Source organism: Myxine glutinosa, chromosome 3 (assembly GCF_964187855.1).
Source record: "Myxine glutinosa chromosome 3, kmMyxGlut1.1, whole genome shotgun sequence".
Classification (NCBI taxonomy): domain Eukaryota; kingdom Metazoa; phylum Chordata; class Myxini; order Myxiniformes; family Myxinidae; genus Myxine; species Myxine glutinosa.
In genome coordinates, this window is record NC_136263.1 from 216,834,971 (window position 1) to 216,860,121 (window position 25,151).

At 48.7% G+C, this 25,151-nt stretch overlaps 3 protein-coding genes across 15 annotated transcripts in view; 1 reads left to right on the forward strand and 2 right to left on the reverse strand.

The window, feature by feature from the left end:
- The window catches only part of SMG7 (SMG7 nonsense mediated mRNA decay factor), a 396,971-nt gene that overhangs the window by 191,795 nt on the left and 180,025 nt on the right, over positions 1-25,151 (reverse strand). The window lies entirely within an intron of this gene.
- LOC144891404 (uncharacterized) lies at positions 5,114-8,020 on the forward strand. Its single transcript, XM_078774993.1, has one exon. It carries the CDS (start codon positions 5,238-5,240, stop codon positions 7,926-7,928), a length of 2,691 nt encoding a protein of 896 aa, XP_078631119.1. The 5' UTR covers positions 5,114-5,237; the 3' UTR covers positions 7,929-8,020.
- On the reverse strand, positions 15,060-17,982 carry LOC144891405 (uncharacterized). The gene has a single exon (XM_078774994.1). The coding sequence runs from the start codon at positions 17,848-17,850 to the stop codon at positions 15,160-15,162; it is 2,691 nt and encodes an 896-aa protein (XP_078631120.1). The 5' UTR covers positions 17,851-17,982; the 3' UTR covers positions 15,060-15,159.

Below are 25,151 nucleotides of genomic sequence, written 5' to 3' on the forward strand. Positions count from 1 at the left end.
AGGGAAATTGATGGTAAATTCGGCATAGAGGGATTAGTGAGTGGAATTGGGATAATAGTGATGGTTGAAAATTGATACCCAGTGTCGGGGGTGGTATCGCTACCATCCCTCACGTGGGGGGCAAAGGAGCTATAGGATTTATGGGGTATGGCTGTGAAAACTAGCCCGGGGCGTTCGGTTATGGATTAGGGATTTAGAAAGATGATAATAGGTAACTTTAGATTTAAGTACTAACATGGTACAGGTAGGAGGGGACGTAGAATAGCTTAGTTGGATTATAACGATGTGGGAGCGCTTCGTATAAGGGAAGACGGGGAGCGCGAGTTTCAGAAGGGAGTAGTTAGATCAGATGATGCAGTGTGTGTGCAGGAAGTGATTGAGCAGAGTATTGTGAAAGGTGTGAATGGCGTTGTATTGAATGAATGGTCCTGGAGGGAAGGAGGGTGCAAGTGCCACCAGGTGTGCAAGTGCCACCAGGTGTGCAAGTGCCACCAGGTGTGTGGGCACAAGGTGTGCAAGTACAGGTGTATGGAGAATGGTTGTGTGGAATAGATGGTCTGGAGTGAATGGAGTATGGAATAGATGGAATGGAGTATGGAATAGATGGAATGGAGTATGGAATGGATGTTGTGGAGTGAGTAGTGTGGAATATGTGGAGTGGAGTGGTTGGTGCGAAAGGAGTGAATGGGGAAGATGGACCCCCTTCACGAGTACCCGGGGAGGGTAGTTTAAGAGTAGATAGAAGGAGCAGGTAAATTGTGGTTGGATATTGGCATCTGTGATGCGAGTAGTAGTAAAGAAGTGTCGTGATTGGTGCATGAGGAAAGTGGATTGGCTGGGCGTGTGGCCTGTTAGTGAGAAAGATGAAATGGGCACTCCGCCACTGTTGGTATGTCGGCCAGGTGAGACCACAGGTAGGCTCTGGGAGCCAGTAGTTGTTCAATGGGGCCCGAGGATCCGGAGGACGGACCCGGGTAGCCCGACGCCAGAGAGGATGGTAGGGGGTGAGAGCGCCAGAGGGCCTTCCCCAGGTAGGTTAGGGTAAGGAGCAGGTAAGCTCGGGAGACAACTGCAGTGGCGGAGGTGTGCAGGTGAGCGGACCTGCTGGGAGCGCCACACGACCCAGCCCGGAAATTGTGCGAGGGCACAGGGTGAAGAATCGGGGGAGTGAGACCCCAAGTTGGTGAGCGCCACAGCTTGGTCAATGGGAGTTTGGTTTTTAGAACCACATTGTGTAAAATGGCCAATGGTTTGGCAGGGAAAGACCCCGGGTAGAGTAAGTGTGTTAAAGTCATTTCGGAGATAGTTAGGATTGGAAAGTCTCTTCGCACCATCTACATCCACTCACTAAGGTGACAAGACTCAACACCACCGGTTTTTGCAAATGTCTGGTATGTAAGATGCATCATGACGTGGGTGTGACGTTGTGCTTGTTATGTTCCATCTCTTCCTCCTTAGGAGGGATTGGTGATAAATTGATTGATGGCAAATTTGGTTAGAGGGATTGTTGATGAATTTGGAATTAGGGGAGATATGGGGAAGACAAGACGCAGCGATGAATTTGTAAATTGTGTAAATATGGGGTAAGGGCAAGGGTAGATTAGGTGACAGGGGAGGGGGGGGGGGGGGGGGGAGACGTACGGTCGGGACGAGCTTTCTCCGCTCGCTCTCCTGCGCACCTCACCTCTGCATTACCTTGTGATGATGTGTCCTCTTGCGCTCTTGCGCCCTTGCACCCCGCTAACCCTGCTTTGTCTTCCTTCCCCACTCATGGACCGTGGCCTGTGTGCTGAGGGGAAAGTGTGCAGGTGCCCACAGTTGTGTGCCCGCACCCTCGCTGCTGCCTGCCTGGACCAGTACCACACTTATGGACCGCACATTGTTGTGGCCGAGCACCACCATATGGACCACAGGTCTGTGTCCGAGCACCACATTCATGGACCCCACGTTTTGGGGCCTGGCACCTCTGCTGGGGACCGGCCATTGTGGCCAGATCTTGCTTGGGGACTACGGTTGAGGTGGCACCTAAGTCATGCAGGTGGACCACCTTAGTTAGCCCCTGCTGGCCATAATTAAAGAAATGGACGTGTTTTGTGTCTTCTTTTTATTACCAAATAAGCAGCAAGCAAGAAGTCGCCCAGAAACATCGGCAGAGAAGAGAAGACGTCATCTGCTGAGCATCGTTGCTTATTATTCGAAATGTGATGACTGTGCACTGGATGGTGCTGACTGTGCATTTTGGTGCTTTGGTGCTTTTGGTGCTTATTGGTGCTGGTGGTGTCGGTGCAGTGCAGTGTATGCCCTTCCTCTTCTCAAACCATCTTCTTTTGTTTCCCAAAAGACAGGTCCTGGGTTCGCGTTTGTAAATACCAAATACTGTCTTTGTAAATAATGCTCTCCACCGTCCATGTGTAGTTTGAAGACAATTCTGTGATTCGGTTATCCTGTGGGCGTGAATCTGTTAGATAGAATGCAACGCAGCAGGCGGGACATACTTAGTTGTTTTTAAAATGTCGCACTCAGGGTGAAGTTAATAGTAGAGGGTACCACACCTGAGTGTCACACTAAGTTAAAGTTCATTCGGGCCGGGACGGCCCTGGGGGTAATGAGGGTGCCGTATTGCGGTTTTGAGAATCCTTCACTAGTAAATACTGTAAATAACAGCTTGTAAATATTACCTTTGTAATGTTAAAAGGTCGCACCCGAGTTAGGCCACGAGCAACACGTAGCAAACCATAGGCTTCTTCTTTAGTTATTTCATTAGTATGTGTTTCAGGTAAGGATCTGTTTCCAATAGTTGAATCTGCGTTGTATTAATCAAATAACCGAGGCCCCCCTCCTCAAATTCCCATCCTATTCATTTTGCGGCTTTACCCTCTCCAAATTGTATGGCGCGCCTTTGCCAGCAGCGTTCGCTGCCTTTGAGCTGAAGCTCGCCCCAAGCCGCCATAAGCCACGTAGCAGTGGGAGAAGAAGGGAGGAGCGGCCAGGAAAATAGGCGTGGCCCCATCAACGCGTCACGAGGGGAGGTACCAATGAACCCTCGACCAATCCGGGCCGAGGCGTGTTCACCGGTAGGCGGAGCAAAGCGGACGCGGCTTGATACGCGAGGCTGATAATAAAAGTGCGAGCGCGAAGCCCTTTTATGCAGATGCGGGGGAGATCGGCAGATGCGATGAGAGAAGATCGGCAAACTTGAGAAAACAGTGCAGAGGCGGCGAATGATAAGAACTTTGAGCGGGGGATCGCTTGGCACGATCGTGTGATACGAACTGCCGTTGGTTTTGAGACCGTTCGGCGCGCTATACGTCGGCGCCCTCCTCCCTCCCTCCCACTACCCCTCCCCCCCCTCCCCCTCCCCCTCCCCCGCCCGTCAATGCCGGGTACTTCTGCTAGTGTATATATGTGTGTGTGTGTATGTATGTATGTATGTATGTATGTATATATGTATGTATGTGTGTGTATATATATTGTTGCGGAAATGGCCCTTAGTGGTTTATTAAATATAGAATTAGTTCAGGTCCCCTCTTAGATGTATGTTTACCATAGATCGTCTGTACTGGGATGGTAGTTTTGTGTCGGAAGGTGTAGCAGGCTGTTTTGTGTGGTGCATTGGTGGTGTACAAGAGACGGTTCCCTTTTAATTACATCTTGACAATCAAACAAGGTGCAAGTTCCATTAAGACCGGCCTCGGTTGCAATGCCATGATCGAGGCAATGGATTGACGTGAGAAAGCGCGATTGAGCGGGCAAAAACGACAAGCGCCGTCAAAAACCGGAAGCGGGGCTTAGAGGTAGTCGCTGAGCACGGGCGAGGGAGGAGGTGGGAAAATACGCATGGGCGGATGGCGTGTGGACAGGCCTTCGCGGCGGGTTCCCGCCGGAGAGCTCTCTCCGCGCGTGGTTGAGCGGGAGAAACGGAAAAGCGCCGGGCATCGATGGCGCTACTGTACACGGTGTTGAACATCGAGCGGAGAGAGGGAACCAGACGCGCCATTAGCGCGTGTTGAACGAACGGACTGCGCAGCAGCTGCTTCTCGCGCAGTTGCAGCCCGAGTGAACGGGAGCGAGCGCGCATCGATAGCGTGGTCGAACGAGGCGTTGAACATCGACGGACGACGGTGGATGTTAACACGTCGATAAAAGAGCATTGAGCTGCCGCGTGGAGGAGTCGGCGGGTTATCGCGGGCGCCATTGGGTGACGTTGCGTGCGCCATTTGGTGACGTTGCGCGCGCAGCTGAAAAGCACGCGGCGGTTCGACGGGGCGCTTGGAGTGAGCTGTGCATGTGTTTGCTGAACGGTTGGGTTGAAAGCGAGTGCAACCGGAAGAACGAGAACCACCAAGGCGAGTGAGAATAACGGAGTTCTCTCTCTCTCGGAAGAAGGGAGTTCGACAATCGTGCTGATCGCGTGGCCGATAAGGAGAGCGGGTAGCCGCCATTTCGCGACGCTTGATGCGTGGCCGATAAGAGGGCGGGCCGCCATTTGGCAGACTGCAGGCCCAAGCGGGGCCTTCGAATCCGGCGACATCGGCTTGTTACGAGCTGCATTCGCCCTTTTCACATCTTCACCTCTCGTCCATCAACACCACCAAGTACCCCCTGTCTTGTATGAATGTTGTCCAGGCCTAAGGTTTATCTCGTTAGGGTCACCCCGCGAAACCCTTAATCGTAGCTCCCTAGATAAGAGCGGGTTATTACTCATAGTTGAATTATAATGTTATCGTGAACGCCTTGCTTGTTTTGTGTACCCTAATGTTCCCCCATTAAATCTGGTTGATTCGTATGGAAGTTGCCGCACTGCATTCATCTGTGTCGCATTGAAGAGCAATCCGCTCGATTTGTAATTAAAACCAAGCTGGCTACAGGTTGCGGCAGACTTCGCTCGGTCTCTGACAAAACCCAACCTGTAGCGACGGGTGTCTCCCCAACTGGCAAGGCACAGGTGTAATTTGGTATCGCGATAGAGGCGCGTAACCCGAGATCTGTGTCGAACCAGCCGGCGTTGCACCCGTGGGACGGCCGTGCCGGGAGGCGCGACCCGTCACCTACAACACTGGTGTCAGGAGTGGGATTTGGACCTGGGGTGCATTTCGCACCCCGAACATCGATTGTGAGAGGCGCGTAAAGAGAAAAAAAAACAACAAAAAAAAAACACGTCGCTCGCAAATTCCAAATTTGGTTTCATTTTTATTTTGAGTTGATTGGGTGTCAAACTTCGTAATTTATAAAGGAAGATGGAGTCGCAAAATGGCTGCGCGGCTCAGCAGCGTGACACGAGGTGGGAGAGAATCGGTATTAAGAGTGCAACGAGCCGCACATCACGAAGAAAACGCTCCCACCCACCGATCCAAACCACGTGGTCACAGCATGCGTCATGGCAAAATAAGCAGGACAACAATGCGTACATTAACGAGCTTCATGCACGATTGGACGATGCCTGGGAGCAGGTGGAGTGTAAGGAGGATTATATTGGGGAGTTACACACGAAATTGCATGAGGCACTACAGCAGGCAAGTGAGGTTCAGGAAAATGAGGAGCAAAGGGAGTCACAACAATTGGTCGATGCACAGGAACGAATTTACTGGACGGAAATGGCCTTGGCCGGCGCATTGCGAGACAACACAGATTCCAGATGGGAACGAGCACGGATTCTCGAATTGGAAGGCATAGGGAATCAATTGGTGGAAAAAGTCCAGGTACTACAGGGAGAAAAGAGGAAAGTAGAGGGGAGTACCCATGAGTTGGAACAACTGAAGGAAAAGGTAATATCCGGTGATCAGACAAGAGAAAGCCTAGAACAGAAGATAAAAAGAGGGGAGGAATACATGGAACAAGAGAAGAGCAAACTGAACAAGAGAATAGAGAAAGAACAAAGCAGAAACTCCCGGGATCGGGAGAACTTGAAAAAGGAAAGAGAGGAACACGATTTGGAATTGGAACAACTGAAGGGAGAATTGTCTGAGAAATCAAGCCAGTTTCGGGAATCAGAGTACAGAGGAAATGAACTGGCACGTCAAATGGAAAGTAGCAAGGAATACGGGAAGAGGATGGACAAAAGGAGAGAGGAAGCATGCGAAAGAGTAGAGGAGATAAGTGAGGAAAAAGAGAGGATGGAGAGTGAAATGTTAAGGAAACACACTGGGCAGATTGAGCAGATAGAAGGTAAAGCAAGACTAAAAAATGAGATGGAGTTACAGAAACACCAAAACAAAGAAAGGGAATTACAAAACAAGCTGAGGATGTTAAGTGAGGAAAGAGAGAGGACGGAGAAGGAAACGTTAAGGAACCACACTGTGCAGATTGAACAGATGGAAGCCAAAGGCAGGTTAAAGAATGACATGGATGAAAGGGTAATGAAAGAACAACGAATGAAGCAGGAGAAGGAAATCAATCAATTGAGAGAAACGACGAGATTGGAGAATGAAGAACAAAAGAGACGATGGGATACGAAACAAAAAGAATATGAATTTGAAATTGATCAACTAAAAAGGAACTACACTGTGCAGATCGAACAGGCAGAAGCCAAAGCAAGGTCAAAGAATGAGATGGATGAACGTGTAATGAAAGAACAACGAATGAAGCAGGAGAAGGAAATCAATCAATTGAGAGAAACGACGAGATTGGAGAATGAAGAACAAAAGAGACGATGGGATACGAAACAAAAAGAATATGAATTTGAAATTGATCAACTAAAAAGGAACTACACTGTGCAGATCGAACAGGCAGAAGCCAAAGCAAGGTCAAAGAATGAGATGGATGAACGTGTAATGAAAGAACAACGAATGAAGCAGGAAAAGGAAATCAATCAATTGAGAGAAACGACGAGATTGGAGAATGAAGCACAAGAGGGACGGTGGCATAAGAAACAAGAGGAATATGAATCGGAAATTGACCAAGTAAAGGAGAAAGCAAGGGTGGAGTCCGCAGAGATGGGAAGACTCCGGAAAGGTAACGAACAACTAAAAAGGCTCAGAGAGGAAGAACGACTCAACTGGGAAAGAAAATGGAGCCAGGAAGTAGGGCAGCACAATAATGTGGGATGTGTGACGTCATCACAGGGAGGAATGTTAGTGGTGCAGGACTTGATTGGCATCACTCGTCGAATGAAACAACAATTGGAGCAAACCCTGGTGATGGAGACATGGAGGGAGTATACGGGGTTGTTGACTCATGAAACACATTTTGAGCAGGTCCAGCAAGTGAAGCTGACAGCCCCAGAGGAGTGTGGCGAACCAATGATGAGCGACCGGACCGATGTGACTTTGGAACGAAGCAGGTACGTGGGCATCTGCATACATGGTGCGGACGATGAGCTTAAGTTCGCAATTGGATTTGATGTTAATCAAGAGACTCTGTCCGATGGGGTGCACGTATGCGTGACACCTGAATGTGTGGATGGAATGCCTGTGGATGAATGCTGTGAGCCCATAGTCCAGTTTACAGCACCGGGGTGTGCTGTCAAGGCCGAAACGTGTGCGAGTGCGGAGCATGGAATGAGTGGTGACGTAGGAAATAGGTTCGAGGTGCAAGGGGAAATAGAAATTCCACCAGGAGCAGGCTTTAGAAAGGGGATTGTAATTTCTCCCTCAGCTTCACAGGAACTTCGAGGTAGAGCGCAGATGCGTAGCAGGCGGCGTTGGCATGCGTCACATACTCCCTGGACCCATTTTCGAACAAGAGGGGCCCAGCAACGACACCGCCAGGTGTCCCTTGGTCATCGGACCTCTCTGAGGACACGAGGGGTTCGGCTAGCTAAATGGGATTTACCTGTCTTCAGGGAATTAAAGAGAAGAGGGGGAGGCCGCTCCCCCAAGTGGGGTCTACCTGACTTCCGCGAACCCTGGAGAAAAGGAGGGGGTGGACCACGACCCCAATTGAGACGTGACCCTTATGAGCCGTGGCGGAAAGGCGGCGGGGCCATGTAAGGGGTAATGAGGGATTCCTTCCCTCACTCCCTTTCCAATGAGCCACAGAAGCAGGCCAGATTGGAAAGAAAAAAGAAAAAGAAAAAAAGGAATTCTTGACTGAAAATAATATCGAGAGAGATTGCAAATTGAGAGACTGACAGAAGAGACAAGAGTGGCACAAGTGGATGTGCGTGACTATTTAAAAAAAAAAAAAAAAAAGTGAGAGAAATAGTGGGGACATGACAGACAGGGCGTTAAACACCCCTGCAAAAAGTGGAAGGTGTTGGATGGTGTTGTGGACTGGGTGTGTGGCACTGTGGAATGAATGACGAAGGTGTTTGGGATGAATGGCGTGATTGTGTGAATGAGGAGAGTGAGTGCGAACAATGTACCCTGTTGGTAGGAGTCTCCTAACCAAGTGAGTGTAGGTTAGGGGGACTTAGTGGATTTGACGTGGATTCTGGCTGCTGTTCCATTGTGCAGGCGGACTGCTAGGGGTAGGTGCAGCCAAGGTATGGTGGTACTGGCTGGGAGTGTGACATGGTATTGGAAGTTGGTGAGTCGGGAGGGGACACCAGACAGTAGGGTTTAGAGTGCTAAGAGAGCACAGTGCGGGGGCTAGAGAGCCACCCGGTTAGAGTGCTTGGAGAGCACAGTGTGGGGGCTAGAGAGCCACCCCTTATTTAGGAGCGCCAGAGGCGCGCTCAGGTGAACCCCGAGGTCGCTGGGTGTCCCCCACCACCTATTGGAAGCAGGCAAAGAGGCCTAGTTGTAGTCACACTCCCCAGCCAATGAGTTATGCCTGGCACCACCAAGTGAAGAAAAAGAGACAAATAAGGGCCTTGCCCAGGTTTAAAAGAATGGAACAGTGTGCCAGGTTGAAAAAAATGGGTCATTAGGATCATTGTGGCAATGGCAGGGTTTGTGCCATTGGTTAGAGCTTCAAGTAAAAGGTTAGGTTCGATGAACTCTCCTCCGCACCATTCATGTGTGACACCTGGTACGAGTCGTGTTGATGGGAAAGTTGTGAACAAGGGCCAGGTTCGGTCGCCCTCTCCAAGTGCCAGAGAAGCCACCAGTGTGTCATGAGCACACAGATAACAATTGATTAAGAAGCACACCATCCTGTCAGCTAAAAAGTGAAAGGACTTTTTAAAAAGACCATACTAAAACAAGTCGTACCAAGATAAGTCAGGCAAGGAAGGTTAAGGGTACTCTTCATTTTGCCTGGGCTGAGGTCATCACCCCCACTTGCACCCTCAAGAATGCCTCCAGACTGCATTTGCTTACCATCGATAGAACTGTGCCACCTGCTGTCCAAGGCAGGGCTTGTTGCCTGCTGCTGCTCGGTTGTGGGCCATGTGACCGGAGCATTTTGTAGGCCATGTGGCCGGATCATTTTTGTGTGCCATGTGGGCCGAAGCATTTTTGTGGGCCATGGAGGCCAAAGTGCTTTTGCGGGCTGTTGCAGCCGAAGATTCATGCCGTCTTGTGGGCTCAGTGGGCCGAAGGACTCTTTGTGAGATTAGGCCACTGGGCCGACTGAACTCACCTGGTGAGAGGCCAATAAGGCCACGAAGTAAGGAAACCCCTCTGGGGTGAAGACACAACACTGCCGGGAGGAGGCGTGAAGGAGCGAACACGTCAAGAAGCTTTGAAACTCTGAATGTCTTGCTCCGATGTGAATATTGGTGTTGAAAGTAACATTGAATGCCCTCCTGCGCAAATGCATAATTAGAATGTTAAGTATTGTGCATAGAGTGTGGATGTGTTTGTTAGATTAGTGATCCCACACACTAGGATAGGGACATGCCAATCTTACTGATACTTTGCTTCTTGGAGTTAAGTGCTTGCAATGTTGTGGGTTAGAGTAAATGGGAGATTTGTGCTGTACGTTAGACAGGGCCATTCCCGCGGGCTGCCCCTAGTGGAGGCTCGGGAGAGCCTCGGGAGAAAGGTGGGGGTAGTGTTGCGGAAATGGCCCTTAGTGGTTTATTAAATATAGAATTAGTTCAGGTCCCCTCTTAGATGTATGTTTACCATAGATCGTCTGTACTGGGATGGTAGTTTTGTGTCGGAAGGTGTAGCAGGCTGTTTTGTGTGGTGCATTGGTGGTGTACAAGAGACGGTTCCCTTTTAATTACATCTTGACAATCAAACAAGGTGCAAGTTCCATTAAGACCGGCCTCGGTTGCAATGCCATGATCGAGGCAATGGATTGACGTGAGAAAGCGCGATTGAGCGGGCAAAAACGACAAGCGCCGTCAAAAACCGGAAGCGGGGCTTAGAGGTAGTCGCTGAGCACGGGCGAGGGAGGAGGTGGGAAAATACGCATGGGCGGATGGCGTGTGGACAGGCCTTCGCGGCGGGTTCCCGCCGGAGAGCTCTCTCCGCGCGTGGTTGAGCGGGAGAAACGGAAAAGCGCCGGGCATCGATGGCGCTACTGTACACGGTGTTGAACATCGAGCGGAGAGAGGGAACCAGACGCGCCATTAGCGCGTGTTGAACGAACGGACCGCGCAGCAGCTGCTTCTCGCGCAGTTGCAGCCCGAGTGAACGGGAGCGAGCGTACATCGATAGCGTGGTCGAACGAGGCGTTGAACATCGACGGACGACGGTGGATGTTAACACGTCGATAAAAGAGCATTGAGCTGCCGCGTGGAGGAGTCGGCGGGTTATCGCGGGCGCCATTGGGTGACGTTGCGTGCGCCATTTGGTGACGTTGCGCGCGCAGCTGAAAAGCACGCGGCGGTTCGACGGGGCGCTTGGAGTGAGCTGTGCATGTGTTTGCTGAACGGTTGGGTTGAAAGCGAGTGCAACCGGAAGAACGAGAACCACCAAGGCGAGTGAGAATAACGGAGTTCTCTCTCTCTCGGAAGAAGGGAGTTCGACAATCGTGCTGATCGCGTGGCCGATAAGGAGAGCGGGTGGCCGCCATTTCGCGACGCTTGATGCGTGGCCGATAAGAGGGCGGGCCGCCATTTGGCAGACTGCAGGCCCAAGCGGGGCCTTCGAATCCGGCGACATTGGCTTGTTACGAGCTGCATTCGCCCTTTTCACATCTTCACCTCTCGTCCATCAACACCACCAAGTACCCCCTGTCTTGTATGAATGTTGTCCAGGCCTAAGGTTTATCTCGTTAGGGTCACCCCGCGAAACCCTTAATCGTAGCTCCCTAGATAAGAGCGGGTTATTACTCATAGTTGAATTATAATGTTATCATGAACGCCTTGCTTGTTTTGTGTACCCTAATGTTCCCCCATTAAATCTGGTTGATTCGTATGGAAGTTGCCGCACTGCATTCATCTGTGTCGCATTGAAGAGCAATCCGCTCGATTTGTAATTAAAACCAAGCTGGCTACAGGTTGCGGCAGACTTCGCTCGGTCTCTGACAAAACCCAACCTGTAGCGACGGGTGTCTCCCCAACTGGCAAGGCACAGGTGTAATTTGGTATCGCGATAGAGGCGCGTAACCCGAGATCTGTGTCGAACCAGCCGGCGTTGCACCCGTGGGACGGCCGTGCCGGGAGGCGCGACCCGTCACCTACAACACTGGTGTCAGGAGTGGGATTTCCGATGTGAATTCACATCTGCCTAGAGGAGGCAGATAGAGGAGGCAGGAGGACGTTGCACGCGTAGTGTTCCGATAGAGGCGTCTGGGATTCATTTAAAAAAAAAAAAAAAAAAAAGTGAGAGAAATAGTGGGGGACACCAGTGTTGTAGGTGACGGGTCGCGCCTCCCGGCACGGCCGTCCCACGGGTGCAACGCCGGCTGGTTCGACACAGATCTCGGGTTACGCGCCTCTATCGCGATACCAAATTACACCTGTGCCTTGCCAGTTGGGGAGACACCCGTCGCTACAGGTTGGGTTTTGTCAGAGACCGAGCGAAGTCTGCCGCAACCTGTAGCCAGCTTGGTTTTAATTACAAATCGAGCGGATTGCTCTTCAATGCGACACAGATGAATGCAGTGCGGCAACTTCCATACGAATCAACCAGATTTAATGGGGGAACATTAGGGTACACAAAACAAGCAAGGCGTTCACGATAACATTATAATTCAACTATGAGTAATAACCCGCTCTTATCTAGGGAGCTACGATTAAGGGTTTCGCGGGGTGACCCTAACGAGATAAACCTTAGGCCTGGACAACATTCATACAAGACAGGGGGTACTTGGTGGTGTTGATGGACGAGAGGTGAAGATGTGAAAAGGGCGAATGCAGCTCGTAACAAGCCGATGTCGCCGGATTCGAAGGCCCCGCTTGGGCCTGCAGTCTGCCAAATGGCGGCCCGCCCTCTTATCGGCCACGCATCAAGCGTCGCAAAATGGCGGCCACCCGCTCTCCTTATCGGCCACGCGATCAGCACGATTGTCGAACTCCCTTCTTCCGAGAGAGAGAGAACTCCGTTATTCTCACTCGCCTTGGTGGTTCTCGTTCTTCCGGTTGCACTCGCTTTCAACCCAACCGTTCAGCAAACACATGCACAGCTCACTCCAAGCGCCCCGTCGAACCGCCGCGTGCTTTTCAGCTGCGCGCGCAACGTCACCAAATGGCGCACGCAACGTCACCCAATGGCGCCCGCGATAACCCGCCGACTCCTCCACGCGGCAGCTCAATGCTCTTTTATCGACGTGTTAACATCCACCGTCGTCCGTCGATGTTCAACGCCTCGTTCGACCACGCTATCGATGCGCGCTCGCTCCCGTTCACTCGGGCTGCAACTGCGCGAGAAGCAGCTGCTGCGCGGTCCGTTCGTTCAACACGCGCTAATGGCGCGTCTGGTTCCCTCTCTTCGCTCGATGTTCAACATCGTGTACAGTAGCGCCATCGATGCCCGGCGCTTTTCCGTTTCTCCCGCTCAACCACGCGCAGAGAGAGCTCTCCGGCGGGAACCCGCCGCGAAGGCCTGTCCACACGCCATCCGCCCATGCGTATTTTCCCACCTCCTCCCTCGCCCGTGCTCAGCGACTACCTCTAAGCCCCGCTTCCGGTTTTTGACGGCGCTTGTCGTTTTTGCCCGCTCAATCGCGCTTTCTCACGTCAATCCATTGCCTTGATCATGGCATTGCAACCGAGGCCGGTCTTAATGGAACTTGCACCTTGTTTGATTGTCAAGATGTAATTAAAAGGGAACCGTCTCTTGTACACCACCAATGCACCACACAAAACAGCCTGCTACACCTTCCGACACAAAACTACCATCCCAGTACAGACGATCTATGGTAAACATACATCTAAGAGGGGACCTGAACTAATTCTATATTTAATAAACCACTAAGGGCCATTTTCGCAACACTACCCCCACCTTTCTCCCGAGGCTCTCCCGAGCCTCCACTAGGGGCAGCCCGCGGGAATGGCCCTGTCTAACGTACAGCACAAATCTCCCATTTACTCTAACCCACAACATTGCAAGCACTTAACTCCAAGAAGCAAAGTATCAGTAAGATTGGCATGTCCCTATCCTAGTGTGTGGGATCACTAATCTAACAAACACATCCACACTCTATGCACAATACTTAACATTCTAATTATGCATTTGCGCAGGAGGGCATTCAATGTTACTTTCAACACCAATATTCACATCGGAGCAAGACATTCAGAGTTTCAAAGCTTCTTGACGTGTTCGCTCCTTCACGCCTCCTCCCGGCAGTGTTGTGTCTTCACCCCAGAGGGGTTTCCTTACTTCGTGGCCTTATTGGCCTCTCACCAGGTGAGTTCAGTCGGCCCAGTGGCCTAATCTCACAAAGAGTCCTTCGGCCCACTGAGCCCACAAGACGGCATGAATCTTCGGCTGCAACAGCCCGCAAAAGCACTTTGGCCTCCATGGCCCACAAAAATGCTTCGGCCCACATGGCACACAAAAATGATCCGGCCACATGGCCTACAAAATGCTCCGGTCACATGGCCCACAACCGAGCAGCAGCAGGCAACAAGCCCTGCCTTGGACAGCAGGTGGCACAGTTCTATCGATGGTAAGCAAATGCAGTCTGGAGGCATTCTTGAGGGTGCAAGTGGGGGTGATGACCTCAGCCCAGGCAAAATGAAGAGTACCCTTAACCTTCCTTGCCTGACTTATCTTGGTACGACTTGTTTTAGTATGGTCTTTTTAAAAAGTCCTTTCACTTTTTAGCTGACAGGATGGTGTGCTTCTTAATCAATTGTTATCTGTGTGCTCATGACACACTGGTGGCTTCTCTGGCACTTGGAGAGGGCGACCGAACCTGGCCCTTGTTCACAACTTTCCCATCAACACGACTCGTACCAGGTGTCACACATGAATGGTGCGGAGGAGAGTTCATCGAACCTAACCTTTTACTTGAAGCTCTAACCAATGGCACAAACCCTGCCATTGCCACAATGATCCTAATGACCCATTTTTTTCAACCTGGCACACTGTTCCATTCTTTTAAACCTGGGCAAGGCCCTTATTTGTCTCTTTTTCTTCACTTGGTGGTGCCAGGCATAACTCATTGGCTGGGGAGTGTGACTACAACTAGGCCTCTTTGCCTGCTTCCAATAGGTGGTGGGGGACACCCAGCGACCTCGGGGTTCACCTGAGCGCGCCTCTGGCGCTCCTAAATAAGGGGTGGCTCTCTAGCCCCCACACTGTGCTCTCCAAGCACTCTAACCGGGTGGCTCTCTAGCCCCCGCACTGTGCTCTCTTAGCACTCTAAACCCTACTGTCTGGTGTCCCCTCCCGACTCACCAACTTCCAATACCATGTCACACTCCCAGCCAGTACCACCATACCTTGGCTGCACCTACCCCTAGCAGTCCGCCTGCACAATGGAACAGCAGCCAGAATCCACGTCAAATCCACTAAGTCCCCCTAACCTACACTCACTTGGTTAGGAGACTCCTACCAACAGGGTACATTGTTCGCACTCACTCTCCTCATTCACACAATCACGCCATTCATCCCAAACACCTTCGTCATTCATTCCACAGTGCCACACACCCAGTCCACAACACCATCCAACACCTTCCACTTTTTGCAGGGGTGTTTAACGCCCTGTCTGTCATGTCCCCACTATTTCTCTCACTTTTTTTTTTTTTTTTTTAAATAGTCACGCACATCCACTTGTGCCACTCTTGTCTCTTCTGTCAGTCTCTCAATTTGCAATCTCTCTCGATATTATTTTCAGTCAAGAATTCCTTTTTTTCTTTTTCTTTTTTCTTTCCAATCTGGCCTGCTTCTGTGGCTCATTGGAAAGGGAGTGAGGGAAGGAATCCCTCATTACCCCTTACATGGCCCCGCCGCCTTTCCGCCACGGCTCATAAGGGTCACGTCTCAATTGGGGTCGTGGTCCACCCCCTCCTTTTCTCCAGGGTTCGCGGAAGTCAGGTAGACCCCACTTGGGGGAGCGGCCTCCCCCTCTTCTCTTTAATTCCCTGAAGACAGGTAAATCCCATTTAGCTAGCCGAACCCCTCGTGTCCTCAGAGAGGTCCGATGACCAAGGGACACCTGGCGGTGTCGTTGCTGGGCCCCTCTTGTTCGAAAATGGGTCCAGGGAGTATGTGACGCATGCCAACGCCGCCTGCTACGCATCTGCGCTCTACCTCGAAGTTCCTGTGAAGCTGAGGGAGAAATTACAATCCCCTTTCTAAAGCCTGCTCCTGGTGGAATTTCTATTTCCCCTTGCACCTCGAACCTATTTCCTACGTCACCACTCATTCCATGCTCCGCACTCGCACACGTTTCGGCCTTGACAGCACACCCCGGTGCTGTAAACTGGACTATGGGCTCACAGCATTCATCCACAGGCATTCCATCCACACATTCAGGTGTCACGCATACGTGCACCCCATCGGACAGAGTCTCTTGATTAACATCAAATCCAATTGCGAACTTAAGCTCATCGTCCGCACCATGTATGCAGATGCCCACGTACCTGCTTCGTTCCAAAGTCACATCGGTCCGGTCGCTCATCATTGGTTCGCCACACTCCTCTGGGGCTGTCAGCTTCACTTGCTGGACCTGCTCAAAATGTGTTTCATGAGTCAACAACCCCGTATACTCCCTCCATGTCTCCATCACCAGGGTTTGCTCCAATTGTTGTTTCATTCGACGAGTGATGCCAATCAAGTCCTGCACCACTAACATTCCTCCCTGTGATGACGTCACACATCCCACATTATTGTGCTGCCCTACTTCCTGGCTCCATTTTCTTTCCCAGTTGAGTCGTTCTTCCTCTCTGAGCCTTTTTAGTTGTTCGTTACCTTTCCGGAGTCTTCCCATCTCTGCGGACTCCACCCTTGCTTTCTCCTTTACTTGGTCAATTTCCGATTCATATTCCTCTTGTTTCTTATGCCACCGTCCCTCTTGTGCTTCATTCTCCAATCTCGTCGTTTCTCTCAATTGATTGATTTCCTTTTCCTGCTTCATTCGTTGTTCTTTCATTACACGTTCATCCATCTCATTCTTTGACCTTGCTTTGGCTTCTGCCTGTTCGATCTGCACAGTGTAGTTCCTTTTTAGTTGATCAATTTCAAATTCATATTCTTTTTGTTTCGTATCCCATCGTCTCTTTTGTTCTTCATTCTCCAATCTCGTCGTTTCTCTCAATTGATTGATTTCCTTCTCCTGCTTCATTCGTTGTTCTTTCATTACACGTTCATCCATCTCATTCTTTGACCTTGCTTTGGCTTCTGCCTGTTCGATCTGCACAGTGTAGTTCCTTTTTAGTTGATCAATTTCAAATTCATATTCTTTTTGTTTCGTATCCCATCGTCTCTTTTGTTCTTCATTCTCCAATCTCGTCGTTTCTCTCAATTGATTGATTTCCTTCTCCTGCTTCATTCGTTGTTCTTTCATTACCCTTTCATCCATGTCATTCTTTAACCTGCCTTTGGCTTCCATCTGTTCAATCTGCACAGTGTGGTTCCTTAACGTTTCCTTCTCCGTCCTCTCTCTTTCCTCACTTAACATCCTCAGCTTGTTTTGTAATTCCCTTTCTTTGTTTTGGTGTTTCTGTAACTCCAACTCATTTTTTAGTCTTGCTTTACCTTCTATCTGCTCAATCTGCCCAGTGTGTTTCCTTAACATTTCACTCTCCATCCTCTCTTTTTCCTCACTTATCTCCTCTACTCTTTCGCATGCTTCCTCTCTCCTTTTGTCCATCCTCTTCCCGTATTCCTTGCTACTTTCCATTTGACGTGCCAGTTCATTTCCTCTGTACTCTGATTCCCGAAACTGGCTTGATTTCTCAGACAATTCTCCCTTCAGTTGTTCCAATTCCATATCGTGTTCCTCTCTTTCCTTTTTCAAGTTCTCCCGATCCCGGGAGTTTCTGCTTTGTTCTTTCTCTATTCTCTTGTTCAGTTTGCTCTTCTCTTGTTCCATGTATTCCTCCCCTCTTTTTATCTTCTGTTCTAGGCTTTCTCTTGTCTGATCACCGGATATTACCTTTTCCTTCAGTTGTTCCAACTCATGGGTACTCCCCTCTACTTTCCTCTTTTCTCCCTGTAGTACCTGGACTTTTTCCACCAATTGATTCCCTATGCCTTCCAATTCGAGAATCCGTGCTCGTTCCCATCTGGAATCTGTGTTGTCTCGCAATGCGCCGGCCAAGGCCATTTCCGTCCAGTAAATTCGTTCCTGTGCATCGACCAATTGTTGTGACTCCCTTTGCTCCTCATTTTCCTGAACCTCACTTGCCTGCTGTAGTGCCTCATGCAATTTCGTGTGTAACTCCCCAATATAATCCTCCTTACACTCCACCTGCTCCCAGGCATCGTCCAATCGTGCATGAAGCTCGTTAATGTACGCATTGTCGTCCTGCTTATTTTGCCATGACGCATGCTGTGACCACGTGGTTTGGATCGGTGGGTGGGAGCGTTTTCTTCGTGATGTGCGGCTCGTTGCACTCTTAATACCGATTCTCTCCCACCTCGTGTCACGCTGCTGAGCCGCGCAGCCATTTTGCGACTCCATCTTCCTTTATAAATTACGAAGTTTGACACCCAATCAACTCAAAATAAAAATGAAACCAAATTTGGAATTTGCGAGCGACGTGTTTTTTTTTTGTTGTTTTTTTTTCTCTTTACGCGCCTCTCACAATCGATGTTCGGGGTGCGAAATGCACCCCAGGTCCAAATCCCACTCCTGACACCAGTGTTGTAGGTGACGGGTCGCGCCTCCCGGCACGGCCGTCCCACGGGTGCAACGCCGGCTGGTTCGACACAGATCTCGGGTTACGCGCCTCTATCGCGATACCAAATTACACCTGTGCCTTGCCAGTTGGGGAGACACCCGTCGCTACAGGTTGGGTTTTGTCAGAGACCGAGCGAAGTCTGCCGCAACCTGTAGCCAGCTTGGTTTTAATTACAAATCGAGCGGATTGCTCTTCAATGCGACACAGATGAATGCAGTGCGGCAACTTCCATACGAATCAACCAGATTTAATGGGGGAACATTAGGGTACACAAAACAAGCAAGGCGTTCACGATAACATTATAATTCAACTATGAGTAATAACCCGCTCTTATCTAGGGAGCTACGATTAAGGGTTTCGCGGGGTGACCCTAACGAGATAAACCTTAGGCCTGGACAACATTCATACAAGACAGGGGGTACTTGGTGGTGTTGATGGACGAGAGGTGAAGATGTGAAAAGGGCGAATGCAGCTCGTAACAAGCCGATGTCGCCGGATTCGAAGGCCCCGCTTGGGCCTGCAGTCTGCCAAATGGCGGCCCGCCCTCTTATCGGCCACGCATCAAGCGTCGCGAAATGGCGGCCACCCGCTCTCCTTATCGGCCACGCGATCAGCACGATTGTCGACCTCCCTTCTTCCGAGAGAGAGAGAGAACTCCGTTATTCTCACTCGCCTTGGTGGTTCTCGTTCTTCCGGTTGCACTCGCTTTCAACCCAACCGTTCAGCAAACACATGCACAGCTCACTCCAAGCGCCCCGTCGAACCGCCGCGTGCTTTTCAGCTGCGCGCGCAACGTCCGTTCAACACGCGCAAATGGCGCGTCTGGTTCCCTCTCTCCGCTCGATGTTCAACACCGTGTACAGTAGCGCCATCGATGCCCGGCGCTTTTCCGTTTCTCCCGCTCAACCACGCGCGGAGAGAGCTCTCCGGCAGGAACCCGCCGCGAAGGCCTGTCCACACGGCATCCGCGCATGCGTATTTTCCCACCTCCTCCCTCGCCCGTGCTCAGCGACTACCTCTAAGCCCCGCTTCCGGTTTTTGACGGCGCTTGTCGTTTTTGCCCGCTCAATCGCGCTTTCTCACGTCAATCCATTGCCTCGATCATGGCATTGCAACCGAGGCCGGTCTTAATGGAACTTGCACCTTGTTTGATTGTCAAGATGTAATTAAAAGGGAACCGTCTCTTGTACACCACCAATGCACCACACAAAACAGCCTGCTACACCTTCCGACACAAAACTACCATCCCAGTACAGACGATCTATGGTAAACATACATCTAAGAGGGGACCTGAACTAATTCTATATTTAATAAACCACTAAGGGCCATTTCCGCAACAATATATATATATATATATATATATATATATATATATATATATATATATATTGTTGCGGATCTCAGCGCCAGCCTTTCCCCTTACCAAGGGGGGATTAGTCCCCTTGTCTTTAACTAGCCGACGGGACCCGAGGCCTCTGACGTCCTTCCCGGACAGCGCGAAATAGGGTCGTAGAGCTAATCACTAATACCTAATTACTCGCGCTGACCGGAAATGAGGAGACAAGCCTCGCCCGAATCAAGGGGGTAGGTGGATACGCCGAGCGGGAGCGAACCCATGGCCCGAGCCGTTATCAAGGACGAGATCCCGATCCAAGCGGTCCTCAATCGTGCCACGCTTACCCAATGGAGAAACCACAGAAACGGTCGAATTTGGGAAGAAAGGAATAACAAGGTTTATTTACACTTTGTACAATAAGAAGAAGAAAACACAGTGCAGCCTTAAACAGTCTTAACTTATCCCTGGACAAACGGGCCCGTCACACTCAGACACATTCACACGGGGTTGCAGACGAACAGGTCAATGGTCCAGGGATGGTGTCCAGGCAGCTCGCTCTCCGGTCCCCAACTCGCACCGCAAAGTAGATGAACACAGCAGCCAGGAGCTCTCCACGTGTCGTTCTCGTGCACGGGATTATCACATGGCGAACGGTAGGGCTGGGTTTTGGCAGTTACACTCGCGGCTCAGCCGCGTACGTAATAAGCGAATAGTTCGTAATAGTTCAATAAACGCGAACAATGCGCTTCCCAATCAAGGCTCGAAACTGTCGTGTGCACGCCAGTCCTCTTACTGCAGTTCTCACACAAGGGCTCCGGATCAGTTCTCATACACAGCGCAATTCACCCAACGAGTCCGCTGCGAGCAAGTCCTCCTCTCATCAGTCCTCTCTCACAACTCAACTCAGAACTGCACATCCCTTCTCATCTGAGGTGGGGGCCTTGCGCCAAGGGTTTTATTGCCACGCCCTTGGAACCCTCTGGAACTCAGCAGACATTTCTTGCCACACCCCATCACCCCATGTCCTCTCAGCCCTGGTTGGCTGGTGCCCTTACCGTCACCGCCTCTGACGAGCTGCTTGACGTGGCCACACCTCGACCCTCGCGCTCCTCCCTCTTTTCAGGCCTACCTCGTGGTGACCAGAATAGTTTGAGTGAGCAAAGGGCAGCTAACGCTGCTGGTGGCCAAAGCGTAACAAAATTGAGGGATGCCAAATGGGGAGCGGATCGAGTTTGCCCATGATGGAAATTGGAGGGTGGCCGCAAAATGAAAGGGGCCTAAGCTTATTTCTTTACACAACGCAGATGTCACTAGGGAAATGGCCTACTCTTACACAAACTACGACATAACTAATTCTAATGGGCCTACGTGTTGCTTGTGGACTAACTATGGGGGGCAAACCTTTAACCTTTAATGATGTTATATGTACAATCTCAAAACCTCAACAATATATATATATATATATATATATATATATATATATATATATATATATATACAGTGGAACCTTGACTTACGAGTGCACCAACTTACGAGTTTTCCGAGATACGAGCCGTCGCTCGGGCGGTTTATTGCTTTGAGATGCGAGCCGAGATCTGAGTTACGAGCTTTCGCCACCCGCCACCAGGTGGGTTCCGGTCACGTGGTTATCTTGCCGTGCAAGTACATTATCTCTGCCGTATATCGCTGCATTTTTGTTTTCGCATGTTGGTTATTTTGGAAAATTTCTTAGTTTTAACCATGGGTCCTAAGAAATTGAGTGCCAAGGGAAGAGAGGATGATGTGCTTGGATATAAAACACGCAATCGTCGAAAAACATGAGCGAGGTGTGCGTGTTGTCGACTTGGTGAGGCGGATGTGAAGGCAGCTGAAGATTTTATTAGAACTGAGAAGAAGAAGAGGATGATGTGCTTGGATATAAAACACGCAATCGTTGAAAAACATGAGCGAGGTGTGCGTGTTGTCGACTTGGTGAGGCGGATGTGAAGGCAGCTGAAGATTTTATTATAACTGAGAAGAAGAAGAGGATGATGTGCTTGGATATAAAACACGCAATCGTCGAAAAACATGAGCGAGGTGTGCGTGTTGTCGACTTGGTGAGGCGGATGTGAAGGCAGCTGAAGATTTTATTATAACTTTTGCCGAACTGATAGAAGCCGAACGATACATCCCCCAGCAAATCTTCAACTGTGACGAGACAGGGCTCTTCTGGAAAAAGATGCCGAGGAGGACGTATATAACGGCAGAGGAGAAGAGCATGCCAGGCCACAACTTGTTCAGAGTGCCGGCGATAGCTCGCCTTCTCTTTGTGGAAAACACGGTGAGATCCTTAACATCCAACAACTAATGGGACGCAAACGGGGCGCCCAGTTTAGCGGTACACACATTGATGAATCACCCTGCCTGTGATTCACCCATGACAGGTTATAGCTGGGTCGGGATTCAAACCCAGGCTGGACAGTTTAGAGTCAAGTGTGCGTACCTCCAGTCCAGGCCATCCTGCCAACTTGTATGCTGCATACAGGTGAAATATAAAGCGCGAGATATTTTTATATATACTGTATATTTAAAAAAAAATTGGTGTGGTTTTTGGCGGGCTGGAACGGATTAATAGCATTTCAATGCATTTTAATGGGGAAATTTAATTTGAGAAACGAACAAATTGAGTTACGAGCTCGGTCACAGAACGAATTAAACTCGTAAGTCAAGGTTCCACTGTATGTATGTATGTATGTATGTATGTATGTATATATGTATATATGTATATATGTATATATATGTATATATGTATATATGTATATATGTGTGTATGTATATATATATATGTATATATATATATATATATATATATATATATATATATATATATATATATATATATATATATATATATATATATATACAGTCATCCCTCGCTATATCGCGGTTCACTTTTCGCGGATTCGGTACATCGCGGTTTTTTCTCGCTAGTATATGTAAAATTATATCGCGGATTTTTCGCTATATCGCGGGATTTTGCGGTATAAATGTATTTTTATATACTATTATTTTAAATATTTTTGTGGTAAAATAAGCATTTTCTAGCCTAAAAAATTAAAAAACGTAAAGAAATAAGAAAAATACAGTATTTAAAACATATTACAAGAAATAAAATACTGTACATAGTGTACAGTAGAAGGGTAGACAAAGAGTCGTGCGTATGGAAAACGCCAGTACATTCATCATCGTCATCACCTTCATCGTCATCAGTACTGCACAGCTAATTCATCATCATCTTCATCACGCAAGTTGTAGTATTGAAGAGCCGGGGCTCTTGCTTGATACGGACGAAATGACGGGCAAGACACAAACTCGTCCGAGAAGATATTTATTCTCAAAACCAACTCGGGAACACTGAAAAGCCCATTTATCGGGCTGCATTATAAAGCACAACCAGAAACCGAAAGCCACGCCTCTCAAGCGTGGCGTGCTTCGGTGAATCGGTGGTCACGTGATCAACAGGTGTAGCTGATTATACCCGCAAAGCGCGGCACGCTTTAGCGGTCACGTGACCAGCCACTCTCGCGCCGGGAATCCCCGCCGGTGACGTCACCGGCTGGAGCAAGGAGATTCTGATGCTGGTCTTGCTTGGGGAACCCATGGGTAGCTACAGTATCTTCAATGGTGAGTACCCATTAGAATTTTATATGTTGTTAAAATTACGTATGTTTAAGAGTGTAAAAAGTGTTTAAGAGTATAGGAAGTGTTTATAAGAGTATGGGAAAGGTTAATAAGAGTGTGGGGAGTTCATAATGCTTTAAAATATATATTAAAAAAAAAAAAAAATATGGTCGCTACTTCGCGGATTTTCGTTTATCGCGGGGGGTTCTGGAACGTAACCCCCGCGATAAACGAGGGTTCACTGTATATATATATATATATATATATATATATATATATATATATATATATATATATAAATATATATAAATATATATATATATATATATATATATATATATATAAATATATATATATATATATATATATATATATATATATATATATATATATATATATATATATAAATATATATATATAAATATATAAATATATATATATATATATATATAAATATATATATATAAATATATAAATATATATATATATATATATATATATAAATATATATATATATATATATAAATATATATATACCGACCTGGTTCTAAGGCGGTGCGAACCGCGTGGCAGGCGGTGCGTATCGCTCCCAGCAAGGTGCAGCAGCAGCTGTATGGGACACCTTGCTGGCGGTTCTCCACTGATGATATGAAGGTCGCATAGTGATTGATATAAAAACCGAAAGGGTCACAGAGTTACAAGTGTATGGAAAGCCTCACTGCGTTGCCCTGATGAAGCCCCAACAAGGGCGAAACCAGGTCGGTAACTGTGAGTTTTGCATGCACTTGTGACAGTATCTGTATTTATAATCCGTAATGACGCACTGCTAGATGGTTCCTCTGGAACTTTGCAGGCAAGGCGGACGTGCATGGCGATGACGTCATGTTGTCCGCTCATTAGGTTGGAGAACCAGATGACAGATACCATTATTAGTAACTCCCAACCGCAACCAGGTCGACTCCATATGATGAGTGGATACCAGAGATAACGTCACCGCGTGGCAGGCGGTGCGTATCGCTCCCAGCAAGGTGCAGCAGCAGCTGTATGGGACACCTTGCTGGCGGTTCTCCACTGATATGAAGGTCGCATAGTGACTGATATATATATATATAATGTATATATATATGTATGTATATATATATATATATATGTATATATATATATATATATGTATATATATATATATATATATATATGTATATATATGTATGTATATATATATATATATATATATATATATATATATATATATATATATATATATATATATATATATATATATATATATATATATATATATATATATAATATATATATATATATATATTGTTACGAACCGCGGATAAGATGTTGTGTTTGCCGAGCGGATGACCCCGCGGTCGTAAAATTACCCCAACTAACCCGATTCCCGAACGTTGGCCGGATCGCGCCACAGATATTCAATAAGGAAAAGACAAAGCGACACGGATGTGAAGAAGAAGCAGACAAAAAAGGTTGGAAATACGAATATAATTTATTTGCTATTTACAGGCTAAAAAAAAACAAGGAGAAGGAAAGATAAGAAAATAATATACAGAAGATATTAGACACAGTGCAACGCTAGCTGAAACAAACTTAATTAACCAGGGACAGAACAAACAAAACAAACTCACGCGGGGAATGATGATAGGACTGGCGGGAGGTGGATGGCTGGAGGGAGAGGAAGGTCCACCGGTACTGCAGCACGATCGGCAGCCGCCGTTCCTTCGCGGCCCTGCTCCGGAACTGCCGTCAAGGCCCCACGCTGCTGTCGTTGCTGCTGTGGCTGCGGCTGCTCTGGGGACGTCGCGTGCTTTGCCAGGACTCATCTGGTCCAACCACACAACTGAACAACGTGCTTGCTTCTTGCCCAACTCTCTTGCTTGGTCCAACTTTGGCGAGCAAGGCGACGAATAGCAGGCTTTGTGCTTCCCTGGATGATCTCCTTTGAACAAGAATGGCTGCTGGATGATCTCCTTCTCTCTCTCTCTTGGTCCAATCACTCCTCACCACCGACAACTACCTTTGCTTCTTGCGCGCGCGCCTTTATAGCGCCTCCGGCGATCA

Bases quoted from the DNA above. Each gene is read 5' to 3' on its own strand.
- LOC144891404 (XM_078774993.1), top strand. From the start codon at position 5,238: ATGGAGTCGCAAAATGGCTGCGCGGCTCAGCAGCGTGACACGAGGTGG.
- LOC144891405 (XM_078774994.1), bottom strand. From the start codon at position 17,850: ATGGAGTCGCAAAATGGCTGCGCGGCTCAGCAGCGTGACACGAGGTGG.